The 20,268-nt window shown below is 37.5% G+C and overlaps 1 protein-coding gene across 1 annotated transcript in view; it reads left to right on the top strand.

The window, feature by feature from the left end:
• Positions 1 to 1,162: 1,162 nt before the first annotated feature.
• ARMC8 (armadillo repeat containing 8) overlaps positions 1,163 to 20,268 on the top strand; it is a gene marked incomplete in the record, with an annotated part of 400,143 nt that continues 381,037 nt past the window's right edge. Inside the window, 1 exon segment of the mRNA XM_053698755.1 lies at positions 1,163 to 1,355. Coding sequence (XP_053554730.1) covers positions 1,248 to 1,355 — 108 coding nt within the window.

A 20,268-nucleotide genomic window follows, 5' to 3' on the forward strand; every position in this document is an offset into this window, starting at 1 on the left:
AAACATTTCTGCTATTTAAAAATAAAATGCACACATGCACATTTTGGTTTTCACTATATTGTTCCTTTAATCTCAAAACACAATTACCTGTACAAGATTCTTAGCTCACATCATTTTCTGATCATAGTTACATTGAAGGGACAGTAAAGTCAAAATTAAACTTTAGTGATTCAGATAGAGCATGCAATTTTAAACAAATTTCCAATTCTCTTCTATCATCAAATTTGTTTTGTTCTCTTGGTATCCTTAGTTAAAGACTAAAGCCACTTAAGCTGATAAGAGCTTAGGAGTGTGCATGTGTCTATAGCAGTCTATGGCAGCAGTATGTATGCATGTAGTACGTATATCTTTGCTATAAACAATGTTGCAAAAACCATTGCCAGATGAGTAAATATTTGTGGGCACTCCTGAGCTCACCTAGGTTTACTTAACAAAGTATACTAACTTGATTATAGTCGTACATTGGTAACTTGTTTAAACTGCATGTTCTATACAATCCATTTAAGTTTAAAGGGATATCCCAACCAAAATTGGAAACCATGTGGATGCATTTCAGTATTGAACAGAAGCAATTTTGTAATATACATGCATTAGCAAAAATGCTTTTAATAAAAGTTATAGCTGTTTCAAAAGTGTATTTAAGTATGCACCGTGCACCAGCATTTTAAACACAGCACTTGCTCAGAGAGCCTAAGGTGCCTGTACCATCTGATAAGGACTCAATTTGTTAATTGCTGACATGATACAAGCCCCACTGATTATCTGAGCAGCTGCATTATTTGAAATGTGAGTGCAGTGACAATATCTAGCTATGCTTCACGTGCAAGTGCAGAGAAAAATGTTAACACTAAAACAGTGATGCCTTTTACTAGAAGCATTTTTGCCACTGTTTCTACTCAAAGATGTAATAAATCTATGTGCATTTAAATTTTTACTGGAATTTCCCTTGAATTTTCACATTACTGTTCTTTTAATGTAAATCAGGCTATATACATATGAATAAATAACATGCATTCCTACAATGTGTCTAGATGTATCGCTAGATACCCCTTGCGTAGGTACATCCTCAAAAAAAAAAAGCAGCTGTCATTTTATGTAAAATCACTCCCAGTTTCCAGCTTGCACTTTCCACATTGCCCCCTTACCACTCTGCGTACCAAGCCCTGTGTACCCAGTTAATATTACTCCTCATTCACAGCACTTAGCTGCCTTTACTTCCTGCCCACTAACCACCCACGACAGCAAATATGCTGATTTGTATTTATGTATCTGGCGCTGTGGAAAGTGCGTCTGAGGGCGGGATGACCAAGATGGCGTGCGTACTGGAGCCTCCGCTCCGGATGAGCGTGCTGTCCGTGAGTACAGGGCCGGGGGAGGCCGTATCCTTGCCGGGCACTTGGGGTACAAAGGCAGCACCTCGGACTGGTGCAGACGGGAGGCCTGGTCCTCTGATTTTTATTCTTTATTTTTCTACCGCGGGATGACAGGGCTGAGCCATGACCGTGAGCGATAGATACGGAGGCTCCGCTTTTCAATTCTAATACCGTGTGTGGCTAATGTCAGCACAACGTATTGCGGACATAACAATTTACTGTCTATTACGACTGAGGTTAAATTATAATTGGCATACATATTTTAGCGAGAACTGAAATTCCAAGAGCCATTTAGCGGTTATAAGTGTGTTTAATATGCACATTGTAATTTTACAATCAATATTTAATGTAATATTTATGTAGCCCACCTAATGCAAATTAATACATTGTAAGCAAGTATGCTATAATTTCCAGTCTTTTATAAATTATCTTTTTAAACTGCCAGCATATTCCTTATACAAGTGGGATACAGTAACCACATGGGGCTAATACATTACCAGTATATATACAAAATCAATTTGTTGGGCTGTACATATTAGAACATGCTTTGCAGGGGGAGTATATATAAATATGTGAACATGAAATAAATCTTGGTATTCTGTTTGTGCTTTATATAGTATTTTCACAATTGGGGGTGGTTGTATGAAAAATAAAATATTTTTTTCTATATGTACCATTTTTCTTAAGACAATTGGATTCAATATTTTTAAGCACATTATTATAAATTGAAACATATTTTCAGAGAAGGCTGATTTTACAAATTATGACAGTTTATTGTAAACAATCACATCAATAAATATAATCTTAGGAGAAAACATTACAGGTATGTAAAAGAGGCACCACAGCTGGGTTCAGCAACCTTTTATAAGTGCTGTGCCAATTCTATGAAGTGATCCAGTATAGTAGCCTTATTTCATTTTAATCATGTTGTATAATTGATAAAGAACATATACATGGTTTATTGCACTATAAATAAAAATACAAATTAAGTATTTTGATGGAAATTCTGTTTTAAAAACAATTAGTATGACATATATCCTATCTTGCAGTCAAATACTCACATTGTTTAAGATCTCTGGCCCAGCAGACACTATGTAAACCATCGTCCCACCTCAGTTAATAGCCATGGCCCAGCAAACACTGTGTAAACCATCTACACACCTCAGTTAGTACCCCTGGCCCAGCAGACACTATGTAAACCATCTACCTATGTCAGTTAAAACCCCTTGCCCAGCAGACAATATGTAAACCATCTACCCACCTCAGTTAATATCCCTAGTTCAGCAGACACTATGTAAACTACCCATTTCAGTTAAAACCTCTTGCCCAGCAGACACGATGTAGAGTAGACTATCTACGCAAATCACATAAGACCCTAGGCCCTACAAACCTATGTAAGCCATCTACCCAAATCAGATTAGATGAATGGCCCTGCAGACACTATGTACACAATCTAACAACATCAGATATGACCCCTGGTCCTTTATGGTGGACTTTGTGTTAGCCACACACCTACATCACATTATACCCATGTTTTTGCAACCCTTCTATCAGTAACATGCCCATATCAAATCAGCACCCTGGCAATGCAGCCCCTCAGTTTAATCTGTACCTACATGAGACTACATGTATAATAAAACCCCTTTTCTACACCATCTGCTTTAGCCTAGTGGGGAATCAGATGGTATGCAATCATAAATGGCATAGCTGCAGGAATGTGGATTAGTGGCTAGTATTTGTGCATAATAACAATTTTAAAATGTAATGCTGGCTGCAATCTTAAAAGCATCTTTAAACATTGGGTTTGTATCTATATATTTTTATGAGATTGAAGCCATTATTACAAGACATACTGTGGTCATTTAATTTCTCTTGTGATTTACTACAAGCATGCCAGCAACCTTATGTCAGTATCCACCATACAGTTGTTCAATAGAGAGGTTAGTGAAAGGGGATTCATTGTAAAACATTTCATTATATACTGTAATGTAGGCAATTTTTAATGTAAACATTTGTGAGAAAAACAATGCATATCCATTTTTAATGTGGTCTATAAAATGTTTCATCATCAATTTATTTCATGCCTAGATCTGCTCTCAGATATAACCAAAAGTTAGATTTCCCTATTGCTCCTAATTTGTAGAATTCTTTTAAAGGCACAGTAAAAACTAGCAATTACAAGACATGTATGCCGTGCTGCTAAAGAATACGAAATAAGCCAAGTTGTGTTTTTTTTTAAACAAATTAATATATTTTTTTCTGCAATTATTTTTCTATAGCCAAACTCCACCCAACTATTTGCCCTTTTTGGAGGAACCGATCTGGGCTTTAGTCTGCAGAAAACCAGGCTAGTCACGGTCATAAAGTTAGTAGTATAAATTACTCTCTTTCTTTCATGTAATTAGCAAGAGTCCATGAGCTAATGACGTATGGGATATACATTCCTACCAGGAGGGGCAAAGTTTCCCAAACCTCAAAATGCCTATAAATACACCCCTCACCACACCCACAATTCAGTTTTTACAAACTTTGCCTCCGATGGAGGTGGTGAAGTAAGTTTGTGCTAGATTCTACGTTGATATGCGCTCCGCAGCAAGTTGGAGCCCGGTTTTCCTCTCAGCGTGCAGTGAATGTCAGAGGGATGTGAGGAGAGTATTGCCTATTTGAATGCAGTGATCTCCTTCTACGGGGTCTATTTCATAGGTTCTCTGTTATCGGTCGTAGAGATTCATCTCTTACCTCCCTTTTCAGATCGACGATATACTCTTATATATACCATTACCTCTGCTGATTCTCGTTTCAGTACTGGTTTGGCTTTCTACAAACATGTAGATGAGTGTCCTGGGGTAAGTAAATCTTATTTTCTGTGACACTCTAAGCTATGGTTGGGCACTTTGTTTATAAAGTTCTAAATATATGTATTCAAACATTTATTTGCCTTGACTCAGAATGTTCAACATTCCTTATTTTTCAGACAGTCAGTTTCATATTTGGGATAATGCATTTGAATTAATCATTTTTTCTTACCTTCAAAAATTTGACTCTTTTTTCCCTGTGGGCTGTTAGGCTCGCGGGGGCTGAAAATGCTTCATTTTATTGCGTCATTCTTGGCGCGGACTTTTTTGGCGCAAAAAATCTTTTCGGTTTCCGGCGTCATACATGTCGCCGGAAGTTGCGTCATTTTTTGACGTTATTTTGCGCCAAAAATGTCGGCGTTCCGGAGGTGGCGTCATTTTTGGCGCCAAAAGCATTTAGGCGCCAAATAATGTGGGCGTCTTATTTGGCGCTAAAAAATATGGGCGTCGCTTTTGTCTCCACATTATTTAAGTCTCATTTTTCATTGCTTCTGGTTGCTAGAAGCTTGTTCTTTGGCATTTTTTCCCATTCCTGAAACTGTCATTTAAGGAATTTGATCAATTTTGCTTTATATGTTGTTTTTTCTCTTACATATTGCAAGATGTCTCACGTTGCATCTGAGTCAGAAGATACTACAGGAAAATCGCTGTCTAGTGCTGGATCTACCAAAGCTAAGTGTATCTGCTGTAAACTTTTGGTAGCTATTCCTCCGGCTGTTGTTTGTATTAATTGTCATGACAAACTTGTTAATGCAGATAATATTTCCTTTAGTAAAGTACCATTGCCTGTTGCAGTTCCTTCAACATCTAAGGTGCAGAATGTTCCTGATAACATAAGAGATTTTGTTTCTGAATCCATCAAGAAGGCTATGTCTGTTATTTCTCCTTCTAGTAAACGTAAAAATTTTTTTAAAACTTCTCTCCCTACAGATGAATTTTTAAATGAACATCATCATTCTGATTCTGATGACTCTTCTGGTTCAGAGGATTCTGTCTCAGAGATTGATGCTGATAAATCTTCATATTTATTTAAAATGGAATTTATTCGTTCTTTACTTAAAGAAGTACTAATTGCTTTAGAAATAGAGGATTCTGGTCCTCTTGATACTAATTCTAAACGTTTAGATAAGGTATTTAAATCTCCTGTGGTTATTCCAGAAGTTTTTCCTGTTCCTAATGCTATTTCTGCAGTAATTTCCAAAGAATGGGATAAATTGGGTAATTCATTTACTCCTTCTTAACGTTTTAAGCAATTATATCCTGTGCCGTCTGACAGATTAGAATTTTGGGACAAAATCCCTAAAATTGATGGGGCTATTTCTACCCTTGCTATATCATTGGCTGATGTTGCTGCAGCTTCAACTTTTGGTTGGAAACTTTAGCGCAACAAGTAACAGATCATAATTCTCATGATATTATTCTTCTTCTTCAGCATGCTAATAATTTTATCTGTGATGCCATTTTTGATATTATCAGAGTTGATGTCAGGTTTATGTCTCTAGCTATTTTAGCTAGAAGAGCTTTATGGCTTAAGACTTGGAATGCTGATATGGCTTCTAAATCAACTCTACTTTCCATTTCTTTCCAGGGTAACAAATTATTTGGTTCTCAGTTGGATTCTATTATTTCAACTGTTACTGGTGGGAAAGGAACTTTTTTACCACAGGATAAAAAATCTAAGGGTAAAAACAGGGCTAATAATCGTTTTCGTTCCTTTCGTTTCAACAAAGAACAAAAGCCTGATCCTTCATCCTCAGGAGCAGTTTCAGTTTGGAAACCTTCTCCAGTCTGGAATAAATCCAAGCCTGCTAGAAAGGCAAAGCCTGCTTCTAAGTCCACATGAAGGTGCGGCCCTCATTCCAGCTCAGCTGGTAGGGGGCAGGTTACGTTTTTTCAAAGAAATTTGGATCAATTCTGTTCACAATCTTTGGATTCAGAACATTGTTTCAGAAGGGTACAGAATTGGTTTCAAGATGACACCTCCTGCAAAGAGATTTTTTCTTTCCCGTGTCCCAGTAAATCCAGTGAAAGCTCAAGCATTTCTGAATTGTGTTTCAGATCTAGAGTTGGCTGGAGTAATTATGCCAGTTCCGGAACAGGGGATGGGGTTTTATTCAAATCTCTTCATTGTACCAAAGAAGGAGAATTCCTTCAGACCAGTTCTGGATCTAAAAATATTGAATCGTTATGTAAGGATACCAACGTTCAACATGGTAACTGTAAGGACTATCTTGCCTTTTGTTCAGCAAGGGCATTATATGTCCACAATAGATTTACAGGATGCATATCTGCATATTCCGATTCATCCAGATCATTATCAGTTCCTGAGATTCTCTTTTCTGGACAAGCATTACCAGTTTGTGGCTCTGCGGTTTGGCCTAGCTACAGCTCCAAGAATTTTTACAAAGGTTCTCGGTGCCCTTCTGTCTGTAATCAGAGAACAGAGTATTGTGGTATTTCCTTATTTGGACGATATCTTGGTACTTGCTCAGTCTTTACATTTTAGCAGAATTTCATACAAATCGACTTGTGTTGTTTCTTAGAGATCATGGTTGGAGGATCAATTTACCAAAAAGTTCATTGATTCCTCAGACAAGGGTCACCTTTCTGGGTTTCCAGATAGAATCAGTGTCCATGACTCTGTCTTTAACAGACAAGAGACGTCTAAAATTGATTTCAGCTTGTCGAAACCTTCAGTCACAATCATTCCCTTCGGTAGCCTTATGCATGGAAATTCTAGGTCTTATGACTGCTGCATCGGACGCGATCCCCTTTGCTCGTTTTCACATGCGACCTCTTCAGCTCTGTATGCTGAATCAATGGTGCAAGGATTACACAAAGATATCTCAATTAATATCTTTAAAACCGATTGTTAGACACTCTCTAACGTGGTGGACAGATCACCATCGTTTAATTCAGGGGGCTTCTTTTGTGCTTCCGACCTGGACTGTAATTTCAACAGATGCAAGTCTCACAGGTTGGGGAGCTGTGTGGGGATCTCTGACGGCACAAGGAGTTTGGGAATCTCAGGAGGTGAGATTACCGATCAATATTTTGGAACTCCGTGCAATTTTCAGAGCTCTTCAGTTTTGGCCTCTTCTGAAGAGAGAATCGTTCATTTGTTTTCAGACAGACAATGTCACAACTGTGGCATACATCAATCATCAAGGAGGGACTCACAGTCCTCTAGCTATGAAAGAAGTATCTCGAATTTTGGTTTGGGCGGAATCCAGCTCCTGTCTAATCTCTGCGGTTCATATCCCAGGTATAGACAATTGGGAAGCGGATTATCTCAGTCGCCAAACGTTGCATCCGGGCGAATGGTCTCTTCACCCAGAGGTATTTCTTTAGATTGTTCAAATGTGGGAACTTCCAGAAATAGATCTGATGGCGTCTCATCTAAACAAGAAACTTCCCAGATATCTGTCCAGATCCCGGGATCCTCAGGCGGAGGCAGTGGATGCATTATCACTTCCTTGGAAGTATCATCCTGCCTATATCTTTCCGCCTCTAGTTCTTCTTCCAAGAGTAATCTCCAAGATTCTGAAGGAATGCTCGTTTGTTCTGCTGGTAGCTCCGGCATGGCCTCACAGGTTTTGGTATGCGGATCTTGTCCGGATGGCCTTTTGCCAACCGTGGACTCTTCCGTTAAGACCAGACCTTCTGTCACAAGGTCCTTTTTTCCATCAGGATCTGAAATCCTTAAATTTAAAGGTATGGAGATTGAACGCTTGATTCTTGGTCAAAGAGGTTTCTCTGACTCTGTGATTAATACTATGTTACAGGCTCGTAAATCTGTATCTAGGGAGATATATTATAGAATCTGGAAGACTTATATTTCTTGGTGTCTTTCTCATCATTTTTCTTGGCATTCTTTTAGAATACCGAGAATTTTACAGTTTCTTCAGGATGGTTTAGATAACGGTTTGTCCGCAAGTTCCTTGAAAGGACAAATCTCTGCTCTTTCTGTTCTTTTTCACAGAAAGATTGCTATTCTTCCTGATATTCGTTGTTTTGTACAAGCTTTGGTTCGTATAAAACCTGTCATTAAGTCAATTTCTCCTCCTTGGAGTTTGAATTTGGTTCTGGGAGCTCTTCAAGCTCCTCCGTTTGAGCCTATGCATTCATTGTACATTAAATTGCTTTCTTGGAAAGTTTTGTTCCTTTTGGCCATCTCTTCTGCCAGAAGAGTTTCTGAATTATCTGCTCTTTCTTGTGAGTCTCCTTTTCTGATTTTTCATCAGGATAAGGCGGTGTTGCGAACTTCTTTTGAATTTTTACCTAAAGTTGTGAATTCCAACAACATTAGTAGAGAAATTGTGGTTCCTTCATTATGTCCTAATCCTAAGAATTCTAAGGAGAAATCGTTGCATTCTTTGGATGTTGTTAGAGCTTTGAAATATTATGTTGAAGCTACTAAGTCTTTCCGAAAGACTTCTAGTCTATTTGTTATCTTTTCCGGTTCTAGAAAAGGCCAGAAAGCTTCTGCCGTTTCTTTGGCATCTTGGTTGAAATCTTTAATTCATCTTGCCTATGTTGAGTCGGGTAAAACTCCGCCTCAGAGGATTACAGCTCATTCTACTAGGTCAGTTTCTACTTCCTGGGCGTTTAGGAATGAAGCTTCGGTTGATCAGATTTGCAAAGCGGCAACTTGGTCCTCTTTGCATACTTTTACCAAATTCTACCATTTTGATGTATTTTCTTCTTCTGAAGCAGTTTTTGGTAGAAAAGTACTTCAGGCAGCGGTTTCAGTTTGAATCTTCTGCTTATGTTTTTCATTAAACTTTATTTTGGGTGTGGATTATTTTCAGCAGGAATTGGCTGTCTTTATTTTATCCCTCTCTAGTGACTCTTGTGTGGAAAGATCCACATCTTGGGTAATCATTATCCCATACGTTACTAGCTCATGGACTCTTGCTAATTACATGAAAGAAAACATAATTTATGTAAGAACTTACCTGATAAATTCATTTCTTTCATATTAGCAAGAGTCCATGAGGCCCGCCCTTTTTTTGTGGTGGTTATGATTTTGTATAAAGCACAATTATTCCAATTCCTTATTTTATATGCTTTCGCACTTTTTTATCACCCCACTTCTTGGCTATTCGTTAAACTGAATTGTGGGTGTGGTGAGGGGTGTATTTATAGGCATTTTGAGGTTTGGGAAACTTTGCCCCTCCTGGTAGGAATGTATATCCCATACGTCACTAGCTCATGGACTCTTGCTAATATGAAAGAAATGAATTTATCAGGTAAGTTCTTACATAAATTATGTTTTTTTTTTGTTTTTTTTTTGCAGTTCTTGTCAGTTAATGTCATAGCTCAGCATGCTAAGGCACTGTGGCTGAGGTCTGTAGCAACCCAAGGGTTGCTGGTTAGTTCCCCGGCGAGGTCCACTCAGCCTTTCATCCTTCCGAGGTTGATAAAATGAGCAGCGCCTTGAGACCCTTACGGGTTATTAGCCGTACTTTACAAGTACCCAATACATACATACATACATAGATACATACATACAATTAGGGACAGATATCTAGCAGATTTAGCCTTGAAAAGTCAGCAGGGTTCATTTCAAGTACTGAATCATTTAGTATTTGACCTCAATGTAATTTTTACTATTATTTTGTGTTGCTTTTTCATTACTACAGTACTTACCTTACTAGTACTGTTTATGGGTCCTTATATAAAACATCAGACTCTCCAGCTTTCTTATGTGCCACTTATTAGTGATGAAAATTATACCCGCAGTCCATTTTGCTCAAACTGTAAATGGACCATTTTGCCATGGCAGATGTGTGTAATGAACTTATGTTTTTACTGGTATCATATAAAGCTTTTGTTATAGAATGATGTTAAGGGTTAATTTAATTAAAATACTTAAGATGCTTTGTGATTGCAGGTTACCACAGAAATTGTCTGCTAGTTGCCTATCCATGATAGAAGGTAGAAGTCAATCTTCTGACATAGACATATGAGGAACATATGGGCTACATTATTAAAATAATCCACTAGTTTACAGTTATATTTAATTTCATGGCAGTCACTTGGCAGATAGACATCTGATGCTAAGATGAGGCAACTTTATTATTTTTGTTTGAGATAAATTATTATTTGTGTACATTATTATTATTATTTATTTGTATAGCGCAACAAAATTCTGTGGTGCTGGGTACAGAGGTAGGAATATACATTGACAAAGATTTGTGGCAAAATACAAATATATAACAGACTAAACCAAACTAGTACAGGAGTAGGTGGTCCTGCTCCGAAGAACTTACAGTCTACAGGATGAGGTTACTGAGACATTAAAGTTTGGGGCAGTATATCACATGGATTATAATTGCAGCAGCAAGTCAGGAAAGTTCAGTATTTATTTTGGCTAGGATAAAAAAACAAGAGGGCAGCACATTGATTGGGATAGTGAGTTCAGAGGACAGAAGCAGCATGTCAGAAGTTTTTGAGGCAGGAGAGATAGAGATAATAGAAGTAAAGAGACTTAGGTCAGAGTAATTTGTAGATAAGTGAGGAAATATAGGTGGGAGTGATGCAAAGCAACTGATGTATATCAGTGACTTGGGTGAATAAGTATAGACCACTGGTTTTCAAACCTGTCCTCAGGCCTCCCCAACAGTCCAGGTTTTCTGGATTACCTTGGGTGAGAGCAGTTAAAATAACCATGGTTACTAATCAGCTGATTATTTCACCTGTGCTCCAGTTCAGATATCCACAACATTTGGCCTGTTAGGTAGGCCTGAGGACTGGTTTGAAAACCAATGGTCTAGCTGAAGCATTCATGATAGATTAGAGGGAGAGAGGGGTTTTGGAAGGCCGTTTTGGAATAGGTTGCAGTAGTCAATATGTAACAAAATTAAGGATAAAGTATTTTTGTAGTTTCCTGAGTAAGCATATTGCAAATTCTGGAAATGTTGTTTAGGTGGGAATGGGAGGATTTGCTAAGCTCTTGTATATGTGGAGGGGATATGAGTTCAGAGTCAAGTGTGATGCAAATACTGCAGACCTGGAATAAGATGTTGAGAATAGAGTCTCCAACTGTAAAATGAATGTCAGGTGTGAGATGGAGATGTCTATGGGAGGTGGAATAAGAAGCAGCTCATATTTAGGCGGATTGAGTTGGAGGTATTGTGAGAAAATCCAAAAGGAAATTGTAGAAAGACAGTTGGTAATCTGGTTGAGTAAAGAGGGAGAGATATCAAGAGATGGAAGTTAGATTTGGGTATTATCATAATATAATTGGTTCTAGAACACAAAAGAGGGTATATGTTTTTTCAAGAAAGGATGTAGAGATAGAAGATAGCAAGGGACCCAAACCGTGTGGTATTCTTACTAAGAGGCAAATGATCAGAGTATATGCTGTTAAAGGAAAATGTAAACCAGGTAGAGGACTGTGTCTCTGATGCCAAAATATTGGAGAATTTGTAAGAGGAGAACATAGCCAACTATGTCAAAAGCAGTTTTTTGAGTATTTTGAGCTTAGTAAATAAATATATACGCACGTTATACTTTTTTTTTTTTTTTATCACAGCTTTATTATTATTTCTGTTGGATTACTTTTATATTGCTTTACATAATTAAGAGAAAATGTTGAAAATATCTAATGGCAGTGCTCACTGGTGGGATGGAAATTCCTTCCAGATTCTGTGAAGTTACATGCGTATATTTAAATGCCAAAACACATCAAGGCTCCACATCCATAAATTAAAAATTTATATGTGATATTTGAAATTATCAAGCAAATGAACACATTAAGAGCATCTTAAATATTTTATTTCCCAATAATCCTACAGTAAATAAATATTCTTGTTTTTATGCATGTATGCTGGTCCCTGCTCCCAAATTATTATTTTTTTACATTCAACACAGAAAAAAATGTGAATCAGATTACATGTCTGCAAAAGGAGGTACCCTGTGCCCACAGTCTGTGAGATGGTCTGACCCCCTATTACTAACTATATATATATATATATATATATATATATATATATATATATATATATATATATATATATATATATATATATATATATATATATATATATATATAGTGACACTATTTAACCCCCCAGTACTGTATATAGTAAGTTAGTGACACAGTCTGTAATCTGCCGGTGAGAGAGCTGACCTTACCCGCCCAGTACTTTATAAAGTGACCACAGTAGTCGGTGACATGGTCCACCCCCCCATACTGTATATAGTGGTACTGTATAGTGACACTGTTTACCCCCTGCCCCCCCATGCTGTAGTTACAAGGTCTGTAATTTGCTGGTTCCACAAACATACACACACACACACACACACACATACATGCATAAATACACACACAGTCACATACATACATACACACAACATAAACACCAATGGGTAAAACAGAAACACTAACCCCTGTAGTCATGTCACACTCACATGATATCAGTGCAGGCAGTGGTAGTTTTTTTTTTTTTTTTTTTAAAGCTGGGCCCCCACCCTCAGGGGCCCAGTCGCACCTGCAACCTCTGCACCCCCTGTAGTAGGGGTATATCTAATTGTGTTTTCTTTTTGCGTCATATCTTGGTAATCGATTGATTAGTCATGAGGCTGAGTGGATCTATGCCCTTGACATTTTTTGTAATTTAATTGTGATGTTCATGACTCGAAAGTATAGGGTAAACCCAGAGATTGTCCCTTATTTTGGGGAATTTACTCAAACATATGGTACGTGATTCATGCATTACAATGGGACCCTAGTTCATTGAGCAACCCTGCTTCTTTAGAATTGTTTTAATTCTTTGATTTTTGGATGGTAATTTCCATTTTTGGATATTAAAGAGACAGTCTACTACAGAATTTGTATTGTTTTTATTGTTTTAAAAGATCCCTTTATCACCCATTCCCCAGTTTTGCATAACCAACACTGTTATATTAGTAAACGTTTTACCCCTGTTATTACCTTGTATCTAAGCGTCTGCAGACTGCCCCCTTATCCCAGTTCTTTTGACAGACTTGCATTTTAGCCAATCAGTGCTGACTCATAAATATATTACACACATGAACTAGCACTGTCTAGCTGTGAAAAACTGTCAGAATGCACTGAGATAAGAGGCAGCTTACCAAATGAACCTACATAGGTTTATCTTTCAACAAAGAATGCCAAGAGAACAAAGCAAATTTGATGATAAAAGTAAATTGGAAAGTTGTTTAAAATTGCATGTCCTATCTGAATTATGAAAAGGAAAACAATATACAGAGGTGCAAGATGGAAAAAAACACACAATATTCTGTACAAATGAACTAAGAACTGATACTCTCCTTTAGGTCAGACCGCAGCCTTCTTGCAGTCTCTCCCTTGTGACTGTGTATAGATAGATAGTAGTAGTAGATGGCGCTGGTCTATTGAGTGATTTTCTCTAGTAAGTGAAGAGAAAAAAGGCTTGATGCATATATTGAAGCCAATTAATATGGGTGCAGTATACTCACTCCATAAGATGAATCTGTACAGCTGAAAGGGAACGTAGCGTCAGATGGCAAGAGTCCACAGGTTCCTGGAGTCAAATACTGAATAAGAGGCAGCTTACCAAATGACCAAGTATACTTGGTTTTACTTACCTGTTTTACTTGTTTTAATGTATGCTCTTGATAAAGACGTTGAAACGCGTTGAGCAAATAAAACCTTTTATCCTTTGTTGAAAGATTGTCAAGATCTTGTTTTGCTGTGCTGAGCTGGAATCTCCTTATTTATGGAGTAAGTTACTACATTTTTTCAATTATACACTGGATACTTTTGTCATTTGGGTCTCTATTCATTTATAGTCCACTTTTGGATAAACCTGAAAATTCAGTATGTGGACTCTTGCCATCTGACGCTACGTTCCCTTTCAGCTGTAAAGATTCATCTTATGGAGTGAGTATACTGCACCCATATTAATTGGCTTCAATATATGCATCAAGCCTTTTTTCTCTTCACTTACTAGAGAAAATCACTCAATAGACCAGCGCCATCTACTACTACTATCTATCTGAATTATGAAAGTTTAATTTTGACTAGACTGTCCCTTTAATGCAGGGCATGGCAAACCCGGGCACCAGTGCGCCACTGGTGCCTTTAAAGGGATACTAAACCCAATCTTTTTCTTTCATAATTCGGATAGAGCATGCAATTTTAAGCAACTTTCTAATTTACTCCTATTTTCATTTTTTCTAAGTTCTATTGGTATCTTTATATAAAAAAAAAGAGAAATGAATGAAAGCTTTGGAGCCGGTCCATTTTAAGTTCAGCACCTGGGTTGCGCTGGCTGATTGGATAGCTAAATGTAGCTATCAATCAACAAGTACTATCCAGGGTGCTGAACCAAAAATAGGCCAGCTCCAAAGCTTTCATTTCTACTTTTTCAAATAAAGATACCAAGAGAACGAAGAAAAATTGATAAAAGGAATAAATTAGAAAATTTATTGCATCCTCTAACCGAATCGTGAAAGAAAAAAATTGGGTTTAGTATCCCTTTTAAATTAGGCCCTGGCGCCCTCGTTTGAAGTCCCTAAAATACCCATAGGTTCCCCCAAATTGTCCCCGCTGAGAGATGCCAGCTGCACCTAAAATTAAGCGGCTGGATCTTTTCTAGGATCTGCGCAGCTGGAGAGTATAAGTCCCAGAATGCCGCATCATGGCCAATGAGGGAGCAGTCCGTTCTGGAAGAATGCTGAAGATATGCAGGAGCAAGCTTAGCACACTGTCCAAGCCGGAAGTTGGATAGGCAGCGCTCTATCTGGCTTGATGAAAGTGTGGGCAGGAGCTTACAGAGGCACAGCACAATCTTTACTTGCGATATATGCCAAGAGCGGAGTGAAACTGACCAGCATAGAGGCACTTGGGAGCTGATTGCGCCTATGTTGCAGGTGTTTGCTGTACCACTGTTGGCTGGGGCGCCTATCTTGTGTGGCCCATTATAGCTCACACAAAATAGGAGCCCCAGCCAACATTGATGCAGCAAACACCTGAAACATAGGAGCAATCAGCTCCCCAAGTTCCACCATGCTGGTCAGATCCACTCCCAGCCTCTAGCATATATCACAAGGGAAGAGCGTGCTGTGCCTCAATAAGCTTCCTCGAGGTGTTGGAATATCTAGTGCAGATGTTGCTCATACAATATATCTAGTGCAGATCTTTTTTTCTCTCTTAATTTTAGGGATTTTTGCTTCCTTTGTTTTACACTGAGCTAAATACATCAGCAGTATATACAGACCCTTTAATATTCAGTACGCAAAACTCAAAATCTCTTAGTGCACCAATTTAACCAAAGTCTTTGGAAATAGTTTAGTCGCTTCTAGTTATTTCACCCTTTGGTTGACAGAGTACTATAGAAATTTGCTTAGCGATGCATTACAATCTTCTGCAGCAATTAAGTGGTTAAGCTGTGTGTAAAAACATAAAAGTGCAAAATCGTAAAATGTACTTTATCTTATTAGCGTTAAATTTATTAGTAGCTATTAGTCTTTTTAACTGGGTTTGATAAAGTTTTAAATGGATATGAAACTCATGGGATTTAAAATAACTTTCCAATTGACTTCTCTCATCTAATTTACTTCATTCTCTTGTTATCCCTAGTTGAAAAGCATACATAGGTTGGCACAGAAGCAGCAATGCATTACTGGGAGCTAGCTGCTGATTGGTGGCTGCACATAAATGCCTCTTTTTGGTTCAACAGATGTGTCCAGCTAGCTCCCAGTAGTGCATTGCTGCTCTTTCGAGAGAGGTTACCAAGTGAATGAAGCAGATTTGATAACAGAAGTAAATTAAAAAGTTGTTTAAAATGACATGCTTTCTCTGGATCATGAAAGAAACCTTTGGGGTTTCATGTCCCTCTACGAAGAAAAACTTTGTTTAATTTAAGAATGGCAATTAAACTGATTAAAAATTAGTTCTTGTGCAACTTAAATCATTAATGGGACATAAGTGAATTTGAAAGTTTTGCATTTCAGACGGCCTATATACTGTGTGCTTGTGTGATTTTTCTTGCATGTGTCCTGTATATTATATTAAACTATGTGCACCAGCTACTAACATTGGCCAATGTTCAAATGCTGGGCCATCGTCCCCTGGAGCAAGCCAATAAGCAGCAATTTAACAGAGAGTATCTCCTTAAAGGGACATGAAACCCAACATTTTTCTTTCATGATTTAGGTAGAACATACAATTTTTAAACAACTTTCCAGTTTACTTCTATTATCAAATTTGTTTCATTCTCTTGGTATTATTTGTTAAAGGAGCAGCAATGCACTATTGGTTTCTAACTGAACACATGGGTGAGCCAATGAAAATCTGTATATATGGATATGGAGCCACCAATCAGCAGCTAGAACCTAGGTTCTTTGCTCCTGAGCTTACCTAGATAAACCTTTCAGCAAAGGATAACAATAGACAGATGCAAATTAAATAATAGAAGTAAATTGGAAAGTTGTTTAAAATTGTATGCTCTGTCTAAATCATGAATGTTGAATTAGGACTTTACCGTCCTTTTAAGCTAAAAAAAATATGAAACTATATTAAAAACAAGTAATCATGTGGTTTTATACACACATACATGCGCACACACGCACACATACATGCGCACACACGCACACATACATGCGCGCACACGCACACATTCATGCGCGCACACATTCATGCGCGCACACGCACACATACATGCGCGCACACATACATACACGCACACATACATGCGCGCACACGCACACATACATGCGCGCACACGCACGCGCGCACATACATGCGCGCACACGCACACATACACATGCGCGTGCACACACACACACACATATATATATATATATATATATATATATATATATATATATACACACACACACACACATACATATACACAGATACATACATATACATACACACACACACACACACACACACACACACACACACACACACATATATATGAGTAGAATGTGCCCACTCAGTGTAAATGAGTGGTGACAAGCGTTACTCCTATGAATGCGCTAGTCAATGGTCTGAAAATCTAATAAGACAGCTATTTGGTACAAATATTTAGCAATAGACAGAGTCTATGAAATATAAGAAAATAAGATACAGAGGGTAAACGGCGCTTATAGATAATCCTAAATATAGTATGTAGTTGAGTCACAGTGGTAAGGATAAGCAATATGCATATGTATACAAATATATAGTCTTTGATTGAAAAACAGAATGGTGAGATCCAAGTGTGGTGAAAGTGTATTAGATACCCTTACCAAAAGTTACCCCAATCATATGAGGTAAGTTTCCCGCATTGGAGGGTATATCTGGAAGTTGGTGAATCCTGGATGGTATGATCTGTATTATTCAGCTGCCTCTTGGAGTAGAAGGAGGTGTAGGTCCCTCTGTGCTGGTCTCTTTAGGAAACTTCCTGTGCTTGTTGCCTCCTTGGAGCTTTGCTTAACTGTCTTGGTATAAACTGGGATCCCAGAGATCTCTCTTTATAATGTCTTTATTGCTTATCTTTTCCAGCTCCCTCCTGCTCTTGCTTGTTTTCCTGTTCCTCTATCCCAATATCTTATATATGAGCAGAATAGGGAACAGCAACAAACACAGGGCACGGGGCAAAGGGTCAGCCAACCCCTCAATACAAGGTATGCAGAAATGTTCACTCCAGACCAATAATTGCAGTAAAACAGGCCTTTATTGCTTCATGGTCCCAAAGAATAAACAAACAACATTTCAGACCTCTCACAGGTCCTTAATCATGTCTCTCCAAGAGGCAGCTGAATAATACAGATCATACCATCCAGGATTCACCAACTTCCAGATATACCCTCCAATGCGGCAAACTTACCTCATATGATTGGGGTAACTTTTGGTAAGGGTATCTAATACACTTTCACCACACTTGGATCTCACCATTCTGTTTTTCAATCAAAGACTATATATTTGTATACATATGCATATTGCTTATCCTTACCACTGTGACTCAACTACATACTATATTTAGGATTATCTATAAGCGCTGTTTACCCTCTGTATCATATATATATATATATATACACATACACACACACACATATAAACATACATATACACACACATACATATATACATACATATATACACATATACATATATATACATACATATATACACATATACATATATACACATACACATACATATACACACCCACATACATACATAAGAAGAGTACTCATCTGGGGATGGATGGTGCTTTATAGCCCATGCTATGGGATGGTATCAGCCAGGGTGCAGCTTCTTTCTACCCAATCTGTGCTTTTCCTGTATTATATCAGTCTGACCACATCCAAAGGGACAGTCCAATCCCAAAATACCAGGCAGATTTCATGTGAACAAAGGATTTGTACAGCTAAGATTTTTTCTTCTTTTATTCTTCAGATAGAGAAATACCATTTCAAAAAAGTTTCCAAGTTACTTCTATTTTAAAATTGGCTTTGTTTTAGTGTAATTCTTTGACAAAGAGATATCGAGATAAGTAGCGTGCACGTCTGGAGCACTAAATGACAGGAAATAGTGCTGCAATCTAGTGCTCTTGCTAATGTATAACATTGTTGCAAAACTGCTGCCATATAGTACTGCAGACACGTGCACACTCCTGAACTTACTTACCTTCCTGCTTTTCAATAAAGGACAACAATAAAAACAAAGAAAATTTGTCAAAATAAGTCAATTGGAAATTTGTTTCAAATTGTGTGTTCTATATGAATCATGAAGGAAATGTATGCAGTTGCTCTTCAGCATTTAAAAAAAAATATATGATAACAAAATGCATTTTTTTAAATGCTGTTTAAAGTGCACATTATGGGTTAGATTACAGGTTGAGCGCAAAATATCACTTCCGCAAAAGTGATATTTGTGCTCAACCTAGTAATACCAGCGCATGCAAATGTGCTCTGGTATTACAAGTGAGGTGCAATCACGTTCGCATTGCAAGGAAGCATTGCGCTCACAAGAGCGTGCTTCCATAGGCTCCAATAGATAAATTAGTGCTCCACTTGTAATCTAGCCCTATATATTTTGTTTATAACTTCTTTGCACAGTGTTTATTTTAAATGATGTAGTCTTCTAGGAAGAGAGAGGCAAATTAGCTTTCACTATATTCATTTTTTTTTCTACAGACAGTAAAATAAAGGACACAGAATATAGATATGGGACAATCTCTATTTGTTTAAGAATATGTAATTATGTGCTGTCCATATTAAAGGAAGAAGGAAATGATCAGTTTGACAAATAGCATTTCCTGAAGCGACAATGATATCCTTGTTCCACCATTAGCAGAATCTTAAATTTGATTTTGTGGAAATTCTATCTACATCTTCCTATCCTGTCTAATTGGGGTCTATCTTTATTATGTGCATTAATAAAAAAGGGAACAAAAGTGTACTGCATGGATTTTTAGTTATGGCATTTCAAGATGTATTGCATTTTTTTCATATCGGGGTTTTCAGCATACTCAGGATTTTGCCTCTTTCTAAATGACTAAGCCATATTTCTCTTGAGGTATGGCCTATAAGCCAAATGTTACCTTTGCATTAGTAAAGCAATATCTTGCTGGTACTAGGGTAGTTGTGTATGAATGGTGTTGGTTAAGAAGTTGGGTCTTCACACTGCTACTAGAAAAGCTAAGTCTACAATATAGAAAAAAAGAGGGAAAGCATATGATTATAGGATATATTACATTAATTCAAAATTAAGGCATTAAAGGGACATGGAACCAACATTTTTTTCTTTCATGATTCAGACAGATCTTGTAATTTTAAGCAAGTTTCCAATTTACTTCTATTATCTTATTTGTTTTGTTCTCTTGTTATCTTTTGTTAAAAAGTATACATAGTTAGGCTAAGTGGTTGCACATATATACCTCATGTTATTGGCTCACCTGGTGTTCATCTAGCTCTCAGTAGTGCACTTCTGCTTCTTCAACAAATAATACCAAGGTAATTAATCAAATGAGATAACATAAGATGGAAAGTTGTTGTATTCTCTATCTGAATCTTGAAATAAAATGTTGGGT

The sequence above is a fragment of the Bombina bombina genome, chromosome 1 (assembly GCF_027579735.1).
Source record: "Bombina bombina isolate aBomBom1 chromosome 1, aBomBom1.pri, whole genome shotgun sequence".
In the NCBI taxonomy this organism is placed as follows: Eukaryota; Metazoa; Chordata; class Amphibia; order Anura; family Bombinatoridae; genus Bombina; species Bombina bombina.